The sequence below is a fragment of the Pristiophorus japonicus genome, chromosome 17, assembly GCF_044704955.1.
Source record: "Pristiophorus japonicus isolate sPriJap1 chromosome 17, sPriJap1.hap1, whole genome shotgun sequence".
Lineage (NCBI taxonomy): Eukaryota > Metazoa > Chordata > Chondrichthyes > Pristiophoridae > Pristiophorus > Pristiophorus japonicus.
This window is the reverse complement of record NC_091993.1, coordinates 106011236-106028777: the sequence shown is the minus strand read 5'-3', so window position 1 is coordinate 106028777 and position 17542 is coordinate 106011236. Positions and strand designations below refer to the sequence as shown.

Genomic DNA, 17542 nt, shown 5'->3' with positions numbered 1-17542 from the left:
CGATTGAGACACCGGCGCGAATTTGTGCTCCTGCAATGTTTGCCTGTGAAATCAGGGCAGTCCAACCATCCCGCCGGTGAAGAGGTGAGTAATGGTAAGTGTGATTGTTTTATCTTGACATTTTTTTAGCGATTTGTGTTGTGGTGGCGTGGGCAATGTTTTGGGAATGCTTTTTTTGTATCCCCGCACCAGACGTCTCTCGGAGCGCTCCCGGCCTGGCTCTTTAGCTCGGGAGTTTCCCATCCGTATGCTAAGAGAGGTGTACAACGCTCCGTTAGTGCTGCACTGCTGATGCAGGGCCCAAACTTAAATACTAAACGCAAACTATTCCCGGGCGCTTACTTTCCCGCCCCACCGCCATTATCGCCCCAAAAATGTAAATGCCTAACATCTAGCCCATGAGGTATTACACTATTGGGTAAATTCGCCATGGGAAGCGGTGCTTGAATTGAATGTGGGCCAGAGAACTAGTGCTAGTGTAGTAACCCGATCACCAATCTGCGCTCCATTAGACAGCGGTATTGGTCAACTTACGCGTGTCTCAAAGTGGCAGCAGGCGGACTCCCATACTTTAGATATTTTACAGACGGGTACATTTTCTTTGTCTGATGAGCTGACACATGTGCAAATTGAGCATTATAAGTGAGCAATTCTGTGTGTTAGCATCAGCTCCTCGATTGTTCAACTTCTCGACCCCCCCATGAAACTTCAGGTGACCCAATAGCTTTTAACCATGTTCACATACAGACCACCAGTAGAAATTTACCCCAATAATGTTTATAACCAAGAAACAACTGTAATTTTCAGCAGTAAAGTACTGTTGCATTACTAATTATTAAAATCAGCTCTCGTACACATTTATTGACTTGATACCTTTGTTACCTCTAGACTTGGCTATTCCAACGCACTCCTGGCTGACCTCCCACGTTGTACCCTACGTAGACTTATGATAATCCAAAACTCGGCTTCCCTTGTCCTAACTCCCACCAAGTCCCGTTCATCACCCCTATGCTCGCTGACCTACCTTGGCTCCCGGTTAAGCAACGCCTCAATTTTAAAATTCTCATCCTTAGTTTTAAATCCCTCCATGGCCTCGCCCCTCCCTATCTCTGTAATCTCCTCCAGCCCCACAACCAACCCACCCCCCGAGATATCTGCATTCCTTTAATTCTGCCCTCTTGAGCATCCCTGATTTTAATCACTCCACCAATTGGTGGCCGTGGCTTCATCTGCTTCGGCCCCAAGCTCTGGAATTCCCTCCCTAAACCTCTCTCCTTCTCCAACTCCTTTAAGACGTTTTACTACATTAAAGGCGCTATACAAATGCAAAGTGTTGCTGTTGCTTGTAATGTGAAGCCACTCACTACAAGCTTCAGCACCAGCACACCCTGGAAAATGGTTGCCTAGAAAGAGAATTACATTTTTCACATACTAAAAGCTTGATCTTTGGCCTGTTCTACCATAGGACAATAATAGAGGTGCTAAAAATGTCCTTTGCACCTGCCTGAAACTTTTCTTGGAGGGTCGGAGGAGCTCCTCGTGCATGGAAGTCAAAAATAAAATGCTGATGCTTTGTGTTATCAAAGTAAGAAAGTGCCAGCCCTTGGGAACTAGAAGTGTTTCAATTTTGGGCACCATGCATTCGTAATGTAGCATTCCCAGATTAGGTATAGCTTGGGTTGGATCCATTGTTCGAAGAACAGTTTTAATCCTCATCCCTGGGAGAGTAACTCTTCATGGGCCAGTATGAATTTTTACGCTTGTTACACCAGACACCACTTTGGGTAATTAATTGAATCGGTGCAGAACCACAGGCCATTTTTTTGTTGTTGCAGTGAAAACCTATACCCTCTAAGAGATGGGCTGAGTGTACCAGACGTGCAACATTAATACAAAAGCAAAATACTGCGGGTGCTGGAAATCTGAAAGAACAGAAAATGCTGGAAATGCTCAGCAGGTCAGGCAGCATCTGTGGAGAGAAAAACAGAATTAATGTGTCAGGTCGATGACCTTTCATTTTTATTATGTGAGTTTAGTAGCTAGATTCATTGTGAAAGAGAGAGGGAGTGACTTTAATTCAGTCAACCTTGGTTGCATGCAAACCCAGTTTTAAGGATGAAAGGACAATCAAACCCATTATGCTACCCAATCGCCCCAAGCCATGCTTCACAGTGAATTTCGTCTTCTGCCACGTGAGAGAAACCGTAATTTACTCCATTTTGCAGATGAGAAATTGTCTGCACGAACACAGTTGTTGTCTATTTTAACAACCGTAGTTCAAAAAAAAAATCTGGTTGTTCCATTTCAAAAACATCTGCATGCAGGCAGTCACTGTGGTACAGATGCTCATCTCACACGAGTGATGCATAGCTGGCCGGTCCAAGTTGCACTGCACTTAGCAAAGGAAGGAGCATTGCACATCCCCATGCTTGGACGCATTTACAGAGCCTTCTTGGGCTTCTCATTTTTAATGTTATGAGAAAATGGGAAGTGGTATTACTTCATCACATCAAAAAGATTCCAACCTGGTAGTACAAATAAAAAGAAAATACTAGAAATACATGGCAGGTCCATCAGCATCTGTGAAGAGAAATGTCAGGTTAACATTGCAGAGCTGACCCATTATTGAAACAGCTCTGACACACTCGTTGTCTTTCTCCAGTACAGATGTTGACAAACTGGTTGTGTATTTTCAACATTTTCGGTTTTCCCTTTACGTGCAAAACGTGTCCATGAAGTTCCATTGGAATGCATGGGCAGTTCTTAATGTGAGTTTGGACTAGGCTGGCATTATACTGAACTGGGTGTGAAGCCCAAATGGTGAGAGATGATCTACAACAAATAGTCGTGTGTACCTCGCGGATACGGCACTTTGAGGAGTCAGGTCAGGTCCTCATTCCAGATTTATCTCCTGCTTTGTTGTCCACGTGAATCTGAAACTACATTTCTATAGCGCCTTTCACGACCACTGGACATCTCTCAGCGCTTTACAGCCAATGAAGTACTTTTGGAGTATAGTCACTGTAGTAATGTGGGAAACACGGCAGGCAATTTGTGCACAGCAAGCTCCCACTAATGTGATAATGACCAGATAATCTGTTTTTGTCATTTTGATTGAGGGATGAATATTGGACACCGGGGAGCGCTCCCTTGCATTGGTGCAAAGCGATAAAACAATGACAAGGTTGATTTCCACATTTCAATCCGTCATTTTTCAAACGAGAGTGACTTTGGTAAGTATTTTTAATGAGAATATTTTACATCAGGTCCCACTCCGACAGCTCCTCCTCACCGATTGACCACTCCAAACCATTCCATACTGAAGGGACCAACGGACCCCAGTAATAAAGCCATATGTCAAATTTTCCAACCTGTCAGAACTCCACTCTACTGCAGTAATCCTTCACACGGTAATGACCCTGCAGAGCTGAATGCTTTGTACTGAGGGAATATTTCTTTTGCAGAGGTAAGCAATTATATTGTCGCAAGACGACATTATAATACCACAGTATTCATGAATTGTATTATATTAACTGACAAATGCATCATGTTAGTCACATAACTGGGATTCTTTAGAAAATGACTTCTGATGTATTCCTGCTCACTAAATCGAGTGAGCAATTTTATTTTCTTCTCAAGAAATTAATAATGAAGGCTTCACCTTTTGAACCTAGCTTCCCTATCTAAGATTACAGTTTGTGCATTTAAAACCCATTATGAACAAAATTAAAAACAGCTACACATTCTGACTGTGAATCCTGGTAGAAGGTTCAGACACACAATCTGTTGAACTGAAGCACTGTTTGCTTTGCCTGGTTAAGACATTTATGGCTAACAACTAGGTTGCCCTATCTTCCAAGTCCCCAAGCACACTGACACTCCAATCCGCCTGCTGTGTGTGCAGTTCTCTTCTCTTTATAAATCAGCTCTCCTTCAGGCAATGCCTTCTTCTGTGATCAAGAAATGTAAGCAGGATTTTCCACCAGATGGATAATGTGCTAGCAGTGCCAGTTGGAATATATTCAACAGATTAATTTGATCAACAGTCCCCCAAAGTTATCTGAGCAGTTGCTTCCCTCCCTCAAAGAACCATTTCCTCCAATCTTTTCATTGAACATACTGAAGGTGGAAATAGACAGATTTTTGAACGACAAGGGAGTCAAGGGTTATGGGGAGCGGGCGGGGAAGTGGAGTTGAGGCCAGGAACAGCCATGATCTTATTGAATCGGCTCGAGGGGCTAAATGGCCCACTCCCGATCCTATTTCTTACGTTCTTATGTTCCAGAGTGACGCTTCTCTTAACGTTTCTGTCCTTCCTGGTACTTTCCCCATTCTGAAGCGTTCCTTGCTGCCAGTTCCATGTCCATTTACTGCGCAAGCCCATCCCTTTGCTCCACAATTGAACTTCCTGCAGTGCTCTGCAGAGGGGGAATACACAATTGGGCAAAACACTGTCCCCAAAAGCAGGAATTCAAGATGCAGTGAATGACACAGAATCCGTGCCCAGAGCAAAGCGACAGTATCAAGAGCTTGGCAAGTTATCCTGGGGCAGCAAATTCCCTGCTGCAGCGCAAGCTTTTATTGCAACAGCCGAGCAGCCAAGAAAAATAAAATTACCCATTCAAACACAGCTCACACACCTGCCTGTGTCTATGGCTTTGCACTGCTGAAAAATGTAACAATTTAAAATTGTCAATTGCCAGACAAGCAGGCTTTGCACCAAAGGGATGTTTTTGAGAGTGTTCAGGTCACTCTTGAGGGATTGAAATAGCTTCCAATTTGATTTTAAAGCTATTTAATCATAGAATCATAGAGATTTACAGCACAGGAGGCCATTCGGCCCATCATGTCCGTGCCGGCCGACAAAGAGCTATCCAGCCTAATCCCACTTTCCAGCTCTTGGTCCGTAGCCTTGTAGGTTACGGCACTTCAAGTGCACATCCAAGTACTTTTTAAAATGTTATTAAAGGTTTCTGCCTCAACCACCCTTTCAGGTAGTGAGTTCCAGACCCCCACCACCCTCTGGGTGAAAAGATTTCTCTTCAAATCTCCTCTAAACCTACCAATTACTTTAAATCTATGCTCCCTGGTTATTGACCCCTCTGCTAAGAGAAATGAATCCTTCCTATCCACTCTATCTGGCCCTCAATTTTATACACCTCAATTAGGTCTTCCCTCTGTTCCATTTCGGAACAGAGAACTGAAATCAAGGCAAACCACACTGCAAACCGATTTTATCTACCATGGTGGGGGATAAAGGACTCATCGTGCCAATTAGCATTGCCAGAAAAAAAGGGAAAATAAAAGAAATGGATTGTGATTGATATTATTGTAAAGCTGGCAGCTTCTGCCATTAGATCCTTGAAGGCAGTGTTTGGAGACCAATGTAAATCAAATGTTGGTAATATCTCTTCTGTCGATCACTGTTGGACAGATACTACCCTCTGTATTAAAACCTATGCTCCCCTCATGGTGTAGCACACTGTCCAATCCAAAAAGTCTTTTAAAATCTTCCCTTCTTTGCAGCATCGGAACCAAGCGTCATAAGGCCTTCCGTTTCTTCCTCCCTGAGTTTGCTCAGCGTTTCTCCCTCTCCCTCTCTCAATATCTCTCTCGCTTTGAGCAGTCTCTTTCTCTAGGTTTTCCCTTCAAGGCCAAGATGCTATGTGGAAGGGCAAAATTTGTGGTCTGAAGCAAAGTTTTCTTTTTCAAACAGTGGATTTAATATTCCTTTAAAACCCCAAAAGTACCTGGATATGCACAGGGACCAACCAAGAAGCTTGAACTGGATTTTAGATGGCATTAGTGTAGGCCAGTAATTAAACAAGAGGGTCGAAATTGATCAAAGGCAAGTTCCACCCATTTACCGTCAAAAAGACCGCTAAGATCGTGACGATACTTTGGGCGGAACTTTGGTCAAAAAGGAGGAAAAAAGCACCTGGCGGAAAAAATGGGCATTACACGCCGATTCTGGACAGTAGAGGATGGTAGGGGGATCCTGGGCGGCAAGTGGAATTCTGGAGAACGTTATGTCAAGGCGGGATACGGGCCCAGGGAGGGGGGAAAAACGCACAAAAAAGTTCAAAAAAACAACAACAAAAAAAAAAAATCACAAAACCTTCAAACCACAAACCTTTAACAAAATCGCTGCAAAAGTAGTAAAAATAAATTCTTATTTACCTTTTCTTGCAGGTCTTCATATTTACCGTCCAGGCAAGACCTGTTTCCACACGCCAATCCTTTCTCCTGCGGGGGCGGAGAACCACTCGGATGAATCTCGGGCGGGAGGACTTTTTTCAGCGTTGCACGCCGGCGCACGCTCCCCAGTGGTCCTTCCAAACCGCCGGCGTGTGGGCCTCACCAATCCCCCACAGAGGGGAGAGCGCTGAACAAATGGAGAAACCGCCGAGAAAACTCATCGGCAGCTGGCAGCAGGACCATCAACTTCAGCCCCAAGGTGACTTAAATATGTATCTGTTGTCAGCCCCACCAGCAGAAATGTAGTCAGTTATAAATGTTATATAAATACTCTGCCACTAGATGTCACCAGTATGTTTTTTCCTGCTTCCACACTAAGCTCACTCTCACATTTACTCGCAGAAAATATAACTGCACAAATATCTGTCAGTGTAGCAAAATATGCTTTTATGGGCAACTATTTTCACTTCCATAATGGTAAGTATGATGGCCTTGATATATACTTGGGAAATATAGGTGGTAACAATCCTCAGGAAATAAAATCGGAATGACAAATACTCTCAAATTTATAGTGAAGAATCTGAATTCTGAGGTGCTTTTTTATGTATTTGATATATTGGCAGTGACCTAAATTCAACAATCGTTTGATTATTAATCTTTTGAATGACACAGCAGCATCTTTATATCACCTTCAAAAATAAAAAAATCCATATTTGGAGGGACCACCAGAAGAACAGAAAACAATTCCATCTGTTCAATCATTTGTGCTTCAGGTTTTATTGCTGAATGTAATACTTTGCATTATGGTTTCGCAGATCATCAAGAGGAGGGAAAGGAGGCTTGATTTCCATAAAGCACAAAGCCCTTCATTCATGAAAAAGCCAATAAATACGCTTGTGATAAGCATGTAAAAGAAAATGCTTTTAAAAAATATTAAATATATAATCCCAAAAATCTTTAAGTGTGCCGACTCGATTAACTTCAAAAACGTAATAAGCTTGATTTCCATTATTTTCTCATTCTCCAACTTGGGTGCATGCCTTATTCATCACTTCACCATTGCTATTTACTTGGTGTTGCAGAATTTATCAGGTTATTATGGAATGACCCTCAGGGCAGAACTATTCACTGCTACTCAATCCTGTCCAGCTATAAATGTCTGCATAAATTTAGGTATCCAGTCTATCTTGCAATAATCTGACATGCTCAACACTTAAGGGGCTTTAGTTTTGAGAAAGATTTTGATAAGATATATAACAGTTTTTTGTTTTTAAACTTGAGATTTTATTTTCCTGCACTTTCTTCCCAATTCTGACCACATCCTTTTTCCGCAATGAAGGAGCATACCTGGTTGCTTACTTGCCAATACTTACGAACATGCACATTTAAGGAGCAGGAAAAGACCAGCTAATCGACCAAGCCTGCCCCACACCATAATCGTCGGACCATCATCACTTTCTCATTTCCTTCCAACATCATCATCGAAGAAAACATAGAAACATAGAAAATAGGTGCAGGAGTAGGCCATTCGGCCCTTCGAGCCTGCACCACCATTCAATAAGATCATGGCTGATCACTCACCTCAGTACCCCTTTCCTGCTTTCTCTCCATACCCCTTGATCCCTTTAGCCGCAAGGGCCATATCTAACTCCCTCTTGAATAGATCTGACGAACTGGCATCAACAACTCTCTGTGGTAGAGAATTCCACAGGTTAACAACTCTCTGAGTGAAGTGCAATTAATTAGTTGGAAAATAGACAAAGTGACCCTGTGCTTCCTGACCTATAGATCCACCAAGTCCTTGATTTTAAAGTTCTCATCCTGGTGTTCAAATCACCCATGGCCTCACCTCACCCCAAGTTCTGTAACCGCTTCCAGCCCAATAACACTCCAAGAACTGTGTGTTCCTCTAACTCTGGCCTCTTTTGAATCCCCCAGACCCTGCGCCCCAACTATATGGCCTTGAGCCATATAGGCTCGAAGTTTCAGAGCTCCCTCCCTAAACAGCTGTGCCTCTCCACCGCTCTTCCTTTAAGACCCTCCTTAAAACCCACTTCCTTAACCAAGTTATAGTCAAGTATCCGGGTATCTCCTGCTTTGATTCTATGTCAGTTTTTGTCAGATTACGCTCCTGTGAAGCGCCTTGGGATGTTTCCCTACTTGAATGACACGATAGAAATTCAAGTTGTTGCTGTTTCCGGCCAATAACTGCACTTCGACAGCATGTCTGAAACCGTCTGTTTCTTAGCAAGAAAACAGGACAAAAGGCGTCACACATGTGGCTGGTTTCAGGGTCATCCACTGCTGGAGTCAAAAGCCAGAACCACAGATGTGAAGTCCGACACATTAAGCTCAGCACTATGAAGGGTTAACTAACTGTTCCCTTCTACAGGTTAATGGCTTCTCTCCTCACGCCATTTTAAGCTGCCAAACAGACCACCTATTCCCAGCCAGAAGATAGGTTTTACAAAGGTTACAAAGAATCAGATGCAGTTAGTTGTTAAAGAACTGAATAAAAATAGCATTGAACAGAGAAGGCGCCTTTGTGTGTTGTGTGGCACAGAGCAGCTACACTGTGTTGCTCAAGTTCCTTCAATCAGGATGTGTGCATTTGATTCCTGTTAAACGTAAGCTATGCTCCCATGGCACTGAATCATACAGACTAGACACGCTACAGGTGGGATTCCTAGTCTGCTTTGAGTTAGTTGCTCACAGCTGGGGTGGGAGTAGAAGGGGTAGCATTACAATTGGTCTCAGCAATGGTGGTCTGGAGAGAAAAAAAATCAATCAGCCAAGTTTCTTGTCTGATTGCTATCTCGCGAACCTTGCTGGAAAATACTTACATGTTGTGAAGCACGCACCAGCCACAGTGAGGGTCTCCAGAACTGAGGCACTCGTCGCATGTTTCGTACTGTTCACATGATTCCACAGGCACTCGTGAGAGCTGAAATAGAAAAAGACAAATTAGAATGAGGCACAAATAGAGCGCAATGGGTTGAAACTGTGTTGTGAGATGTTAGCAACCAAGGTGTTAGAACAAAAGAACATTAAGAAATAGTAGGAATAGGCTGTATGGCCTTTTGAGCCTGCTCCACCATTCAATGAGATCATGGCTAATCAACTACATCAACTCTACTTTCCCACCCTCTTCCGATCTCTCTTGATTCTCTTTAGTCCTCAAAAATCTACCAATCTTAGTCTTGAATGTACTCATCGATTGAGCCCTCTGGGGTAGAGAATTCCAAAGCTTCACAATCCTTTGAGTGAAGAAATGTCTTCATCTCAGACCTAAATGGCCGACCCCTTAGAGTGAGATTATGACCCCTATGTTCTAGACTCTCCAGCCTGGGGAAACAGCCTCTCCACGTCTAGCCTTAATGCCTTCCCATCATCTCCTTATTTTAAAGGCAGCAACCCATTTATTTTAAACATTGCACCAGGCCCTTTCAATCGAACGGACTGGCGTCTGGAGTCCCATCCCAAACATGACGAGGACACATGTTTCATTTACTTTAAGAGATGGCGACTGGCCACACAGCTGAGCTGGATTTTCATTCTGTCGCTGCTGATCATTAGTAACACTCACCAGTAACAGCGTTCTGGTCATTTCCTCGCAACTTAAACATTAACTGGGGCGTCTGCACAATTTCGAAAGAAGCTTCAGAAAAGCTTGCAACTGAAAAGCCTGGCCTTTTCTGTTTGCACAACTTATTAGATGAAAAGGGATTTTGTTGCAGAAATAGGATTATCTGCTTATTTGGAGCTTCGGATGCACAATGATCCATTCCAAACAAAGCTGATCAGAGATTTAGAAGTAATAATGCTTGCAGCTGGAAAATACTCAGCACCTAGACGTGCAGGCATTCATATTTCATATGCACATACACTTGGCAATTTTAAAATGCATGAACAGAGCTCTCATTATTTCCCATTAGAATTTTCCTTCTACAGACAGCAGATTTTCAGTTTTCTAAATTAAGATCTGGGAGCTGCAGAGCAGAATCCTTAAGCAAAATATTGTGGAAGGTTTTTTTTTGAACAATGCTGGAGCCTAAAGCTGAAAGTGGATCTGGCCTGTGAAGACGCTCCCTGAACCAGGGCAAAGGGGACAGGCAGCAAAATCATTGAAGCATGGAGGAGGACGTAGAAACACAAAAACATAGAAAATAGGTGCAGGAGTAGGCCATCCGCCCTTCGAGCCTGCACCAGCATTCAATAAGATCATGGATGATCATTCCTTCAGTACCCCTTTCCTGCTTTCTCTTCATACCCCTTGATCCCTTTAGCCGCAAGGGCCATATCTAACTCCCTCTTGAATATATCCAATGAACTGGCATCAACAACTCTCTGCGGTAGGGAATTCCATAGGTTAACAACTCTCTGAGTGAAGAAGTTCCTCCTCATCTCAGGATCAGGGGTAAGCCATTTAGGACTAAGACTTAGTCCCCTGGTTCTGGACTTCCCCAACATCGGGAACATTCTTCCTGCATATAACCTGTCCAGTCCCGTCAGAATTTTATATGTTTCTATGAGATCCCCTCTCATCCTTCTAAACTCCAGTGAATACAGGCTTAGTCGATCCAGTCTTTCCGCATATGTCAGTCCTGCCATCCTAGGAGTCAGTCTGGTGAACCTTCGCTGCACTCCCTCAACAGCAAGAACGTCCTTCCTCAGATTAGGAGATCAAAACTGAACACAATACTCCAGGTGGGGCCTCACCAAGGCCCTGTACAACTACAGTAAGACTTCTCTGCTCCTATACTCAAAGCCCCTTGCTATGAAGGCCAACATACCATTTGCCTTCTTCACCACCTGCTGTACCTGCATGCCAACCTTCAATGACTGATGAACCATGACACCCAGGTCTCGCTGCACCTCACCTTTTCCTAATCTGCCGCCTTTCAGATAATATTCTGCCTTCATGTTTTTGCCCCCAAAGTGGATAACCTCACATTTATCCACATTATATACTGCATCTGCCATGTATTTGCCCACTCGCCTAACCTGTCCAATTCACCCTGCAGCCTCTTAGCGTCCTCCTCACAGCTCACAGCACCACCCAGTTTAGTGTCATCTGCAAACTTGGAGATATTACACTCAATTCCATCATCCAAATCATTAATATATATTGTAAAGAGTTGGGGTCCCAGCACTGAGCCCTGCAGCACTCCACTAGTCACTGCCTGCCATTCTGAAAAGGACCCGTTAATCCCGACTCTCTGCTTCCTGTCTGCCAACCAGTTCTCTATCCATGTCAGTACATTATTCCCAATACCATGTGCTTTGATTTTGCACACCAATCTCTTGTGTGGGACCTTGTCAAAAGCCTTTTGAAAGTCCAAATACACCACATCCACTGGTTCTCCCTTGTCCACTCTATTGGTTACATCCTCAAAAAATTCCAGAAGATTTGTCAAGCATGATTTCCCCTTCATAAATCCATGCTGACTTGGACCAATCCAATCACTGCTTTCCAAATGTGCTGCTATTTCATCCTTAATGATTGATTCCAACATTTTCCCCACTACTGATGTCAGGCTAACTAGTCTATAATTACCAGTTTTCTCTCTCCCTCCTTTTTTAAAAAGTGGTGTTACATTAGCAACCCTCCAGTCCATAGGAACCGATCCAGAGTCGATAGACTATTGGAAAATTATCACCAATGCATCCACTATTTCTAGGGCCACTTCCTTAAGTACTCTGCGATGCAGACTATCAAGCCCTGGGGATTTATCAGCCTTCAATCCCGTCAATTTCCCTAACACAATTTCCCTTCTAATAAGGGTATCCTTCAGTTCCTCCTCCTCACTAGACCTTCAGACCCCTAGTACATCCGGAAGGTTATTTGTGTCTTCCTTTGTAAAGACAGAATCAATTGGTCTGCCATTTCTTTGTTCCCCATTATAAATTCACCCGAATCCGACTGCAAGGGACCTACGTTTGTCTTCACTAATCTTTTTCTCTTCACGTATCTATAGAAGCTTTAGCAGTCAGTTTTTATGTTTCCGGCAAGCTTCCTCTCGCACTCTATTTTCCCCCTCTTAATTAAACCCTTTGTCCTCCTCTGCTATATTCTAAATTTCTCCCAGTCCTCCGGCTTGCTACTTTTTCTGGCAAACTTGTATGCCTCTTCCTTGGATTTTACACTATCCTTAATTTCCCTTGTTAGCCACGGTTGAGCCACCTTCCCCATTTTATTTTTTACTCCAGACAGGGATGTACAATTGTTGAAGTTCGTCCATATGATCTTTAAATGTTTGCCATTGCCTATCCACCGTCAACCCTTTAAGTATCATTTGCCAGTCTAATCTAGCCAATTCGCGCCTCATACCATCAAAGTTACCTTTCCTTAAGTTCAGGACCCTAGTCTCTGAATTAACTTTGTCACTCTCCATCTTAATAAAGAATTGAACCATATTATGGTCACTCTTCCCCAAGGGGCCTCGCACAACAAGATTGGTAATTAGTCCCTTCTCATTACACATCACCCAGTCTAGGATGGCCAGCTCTCTGGTTGGTTCCTCAACATATTGGTCTAGAAAACCATCCCTAATACACTCCAGGAAATCCTCCTCCACCGCATTGCTACCAGTTAGGTTCGCCCAATCAATATGTAGATTAAAGTCGCCCATGATTACTGCTGTACCTTTACTGCACACATCCCTTATTTCTTGTTTGATGCTGTCCCCAACCCCACTACTACTATTTGGTGGCCTGTACACAACTCCCACTCGCGTTTTCTGCCCTTTGGTATTCCGTAGCTCCACCCATACAGATTCCACATCATCCAAGCTAATGTCCTTCCTTACAATTGTATTAATTTCCTCTTTAACCAGCAACGCCACCCCGCCTCCTTTTCCTTTCTGTCTATCCTTCCTAAATGCTGAATACTCCTAGATGTTGAGTTCCCAGCCTTGGTCACCCCGGAGCCATGTCTCCATGATGCCAATCACATCATATCCATTAACTGCGCAGTTAATTCGTCCACCTTATTCCGAATACTCCTCGCATTGAGGCACAGAGCCTTCAGGCTTGTCTTTTTAAACACACTTTGACCCTTTAGAATTCTGCTGTAATGTGGCCCTTTTTGTTTTTCACCATGGGTTTTCTCTGCCCTCCACTTTTACTATTCTCCTTTCTATCTTTTGCTTCTATCTCCATTTTATTCCCCTCTGTCTCCCTGCATAGATTCCCATCCCCCTGCCATATTAGTTTAACTCCTCCCAAACAGCACTAGCAAACACTCCCCCTAGGACATTGGTTCCGGTCCGGCCCATGTTCAGACTGTCCGGTTTGTACTGGTCCCATCTCCCCCAGGACCGGTTCCAATGTCGCAGGAATTTGAATCCCTCCCAATTTTAAAGAACTCTTTCGGTTAAGCGGCAACATTGACGTATCAAAACAAGGAGCTTACTTATTTAGAAAATAGTCATAATGAACATTAAAACATTTAGTGGCTCTTGACCTTTTTCCACGACTTTATAACATTGAGCATCAGCTATGTACACAAAATCCTGTAGTTTGATGTTATCTGACACAAAACATACCCAAACTGTCAGTGTAAAAACTGTAAATTGCAAAGGTTAACCATCAGGCATTGACACAGAATGATAAGCCGAATATAAAATGTACATAAAACAAAATCTAATTATATTAACTGACATTTAAAATATAAAAGAGAGAAATTAATTTGGGGGGGGGGGGGGGGAGGGAGGGGTTGAAGAGAGAGGGGAAGGGCTAAAGTTTGGGATTATGGCCCAAGTGCGTGTCAATAGAAAATATTTTGAGCAACAGTTTTTAACATATTTGCTCATTGTAAGTTGTAATATGCACATTAAGCTACATTTCCACATTTCAGCAATATTCTGAGGGAGACAGAGAAAATCATGAATTCGTCAAGAGAAGGATTCACGTCCAGCTGAAGCCGTGGAGACTGATGCTTCCACCTGTCTCGGACAAAGAACAACTGCAGACCACTCTCTCAGCAGAGCCACTGAAACCCGAGACAAATCCAACAGCTGAGGCCGGACGGACTCAATAGCACTAGTGTCCCCCGCCTCCACAATGGGCACTTTCACACTGCATGCTTGAAGAAGAGGCGGACAACATGCGGAAGAACCGCCGCCCTGCTGGTGTGGAAAAGTAAGCAAGTGGCCACCATTGCTGGACACTTGGCTGTTACATCTGTTTCGACACCCACTCGTATCATTACACTGAGCTTCTGGAACAAAGGGTGCTCTTGATAACTGCCGTGTCTCTGAACAAATGGGAACTGTGCAGACACTCTGCTTCAGTAATGTGTCATCTGGCGATGAGAAGTATGTTTATTTTATACCACCAGCGTGCAAGAGGTTATAATAATGTCAGAGGATATGATTGTGCATGACATGATATTTAAGAAGTGGTAGGCTGCAAAACAAATACATCCTAAAAGGCATTTATTAATTTTTTCTCCCCAATGTTGCCTTCCTTATTAACCCCTGCAAATTCTGCCTCTTACACAATGGTGATTCCTTTTCTCTTCCGTATCTCCTGCTACCTCTTTCCCAGTCAATGCCATTGCTGGGTTGCTATTGAGCTGCAACAGTCCACGGTATTTCTTTCCCTCAGTCTTTCAGCTCAAAGTGAGATGGCATGGCACTTTAAGAGCTGCCAACTCAGTATCATTTATTTTTACAATCCTATTGAAACAAGATAATTACTATACAAGCACCACATTTCCATTTTCACCTCCCCGTGTCTTCTCACAGTGCTGAGAGGAATGTACAAGCAACTTGTCCTCTGGAGGAAATCTAGGCGCATACATTGGTAGTTTCCTAATTATAACGAGCCCACGTTTTCCAGTTATGGGATTGAAGCACTGTGCTGCATTACAGGTGCGACAGCCAAAATCTGGAGTTCCGGAATCCGGACACCAGGCTGATCCGTGGCGGGGTCATCCGGAAACCGGAAAGTGTTCCGAAATCCGGACTCTCCCGCCCGATCTCCCCCAGCTTCCAGCCCGACCTCCCAGACTGCCAGCCACCCAACCTCCCCTGTCTTCCGGCCGCCCAACCTCCGATGACCTCCGGCCCGACCTCACCCGACCCCAGTCCTACCGACCCCCCCCCCCCCGCCCCCACTCCGGGACTTCCGGCAGCCTGACCGAGCCCCTGACCCTCCCCCCAACCCCCGGCCACAGCCTGACCGACCCCCCACACCCCCCAGCAGCCTGACCGACCCCCCCCCCCCCCCACCCCCCAGACCTCCAGCAGCCCAACTGGCTCCTCCCTCCCCTACCCTATCTTCCTCGGCCCAGGCAAAAACGTTCCGTGGTTTCCAGATTTCGGACGTCACACCTGTATCACCCATTCAGTAGCTTTGCAGCTTCTTCAGGCAGTGCAGAAACTGGTAAAGCCCCATTTCCCTGTCATACTGTTACTGTTATACAGAGGATTCTACCAAGACTGATGACATTTTCCCTCAGGAGACACTTGATCTGACAATTAATTGATACTGCAGTTCAAACTTGGGTCCACTCATTGTGTGTCTGATACTTTTGCACTGCAGCCACTTAGGGCATATTCATACGTCTCTTTATTTCTTTAGAAGGAGGACACTTCCCTTTCTTTGTAAAGAACAAAATGACTTGCAAAAAAATGTCGATACGAAACAAAAAATCAATTCTTGGAATTCAGAACGTTCTGCTCATCCCGAAATCAAATCAAATCTATCAAAAGACAGGTCTGAAGGGCTGCTGAAATACTTCCAAGAATGCATTCAGATAGCGCAGCGCTCTCCATACAAGAAAAGTCAGCCAAGGAGATATTTCTGGAACTGAGCGCACAAATATACTATGATCGAAAGTAGGATTTTGAACTGTACAAAACTGTTCGCACCCACTTCACAGTCCTATCTGGTCACACATCCGTTATATCAAAACAGAACATGCTGCCCAATGGAGATATTTTATATATTATAAATCAAAGACACAATACAGGTGTGGATGAATGGTAACCCATACGAATAGCTGATGCCCTGTCATACCAGAGTAGAAAGCAAGTAAAATATCGGCCTGATGTATGTTGCCTATCTTTATTCCATACAAAATGCTTTGTGTATTGATGCAGCTCACCGGCCTGGTTTGGTTGCATGAGCTAATAGACTTCAGCATTTTCCATTTCTAGAAACGCACAAAAATCTTCAAAACCAGTTCAACAGAGATACTGACCCACTCCAGACAGTGGGAGTGTTTTCAAAGATGACTATTGAAAATCATTTTTTTTTTTATCATTCAGAAGAGAATATTCAGCATTTCAGTAAAAAAATGTCAGTCCTTATTGGGGGGGGGGTGGGGGGAAAGAGCATGGAATTCAATAGTTGTAAAGGCAATTCAGTGCTCTGGGGATTAGGCATGTAGAGTATTGTGTATCACAGTAATAGGAGGAATATAAAATTGCAGAATAAAACAGTTGATACTTTAGACTCCATACACTGAACCACAATAGGAAATACTTTTGCATTGTTTTTTTTTAATCAATCATACATGGGTGCCTGTAAATGCCTCTAAATAATTAATTTAATTCCAGTAGCTGATGTTTTCATTAGCAAAGGATTGAATTATTTTATTTTAATGTAACTTCTGGGCGGAGTACATCAAGATGACAGTAATCTGAAGAGAGCGAACGTTGAAATAATAAAGCAACTGTCCCGGCTGCTGAGGAACAAGTGGGATTACCCTCACAAAGGAGATAAACCCAATCAAGCCAACTCCCAGCTGAAGCAGCGAGAAACGAGGGCAATAAATGGTAAAGTAATAAGCAGCACCGTGTACTTACTGCCTCACAGAAAAAAAATCATTTTTTAAAAAAATGACAAGGACTTTACAATGTAATTGCTTGCAATTGTCAGCACAATCCATCACATGGTTGCACTTTCTGAGCCGATTTAACTATCAATCTGTTACTGCACCTCCACCAGAACCACTGACAAGCAGATTTGAACATTTAAAATGACTATTACAAGCAGGAATATTTTCCTGGTTAAATGAAAATGAGCAGTCCTCGCTCTTGTATATACATACATACATGCAAGTGGAAATTATTAGAAATCTCGTATAAGTGACAGTGTACTGCATCATAACTGTATATGCCCTCAGCAAAAGGTTATAATATCTACAAAATGAGCTGCATTGTATTATACCTCATGCATTTTGTATTACAAAATAAATAAACCAAGCATTGGAAATGTTAATGTGCATCTCTGCAGGCTATGGCTTCATCTGAAATTCGTGACCAGGGAAATTATATTAGTTATAATCATCACTATAAGATCATACAAGTCTTACAGAAATTCTGCCCAGGGC

At 43.4% G+C, this 17542-nt stretch overlaps 1 protein-coding gene across 4 annotated transcripts in view; it reads right to left on the bottom strand.

The window, feature by feature from the left end:
• The window catches only part of plxna2 (plexin A2), a 513884-nt gene that overhangs the window by 239395 nt on the left and 256947 nt on the right, over positions 1 to 17542 (bottom strand). For all 4 annotated transcript variants that reach the window (XM_070859435.1, XM_070859436.1, XM_070859433.1 and 1 more), the window contains one exon: positions 9042 to 9142. In XM_070859435.1, coding sequence (XP_070715536.1) covers positions 9042 to 9142 — 101 coding nt within the window. The remainder of the gene's footprint in view (positions 1 to 9041; positions 9143 to 17542) is intronic.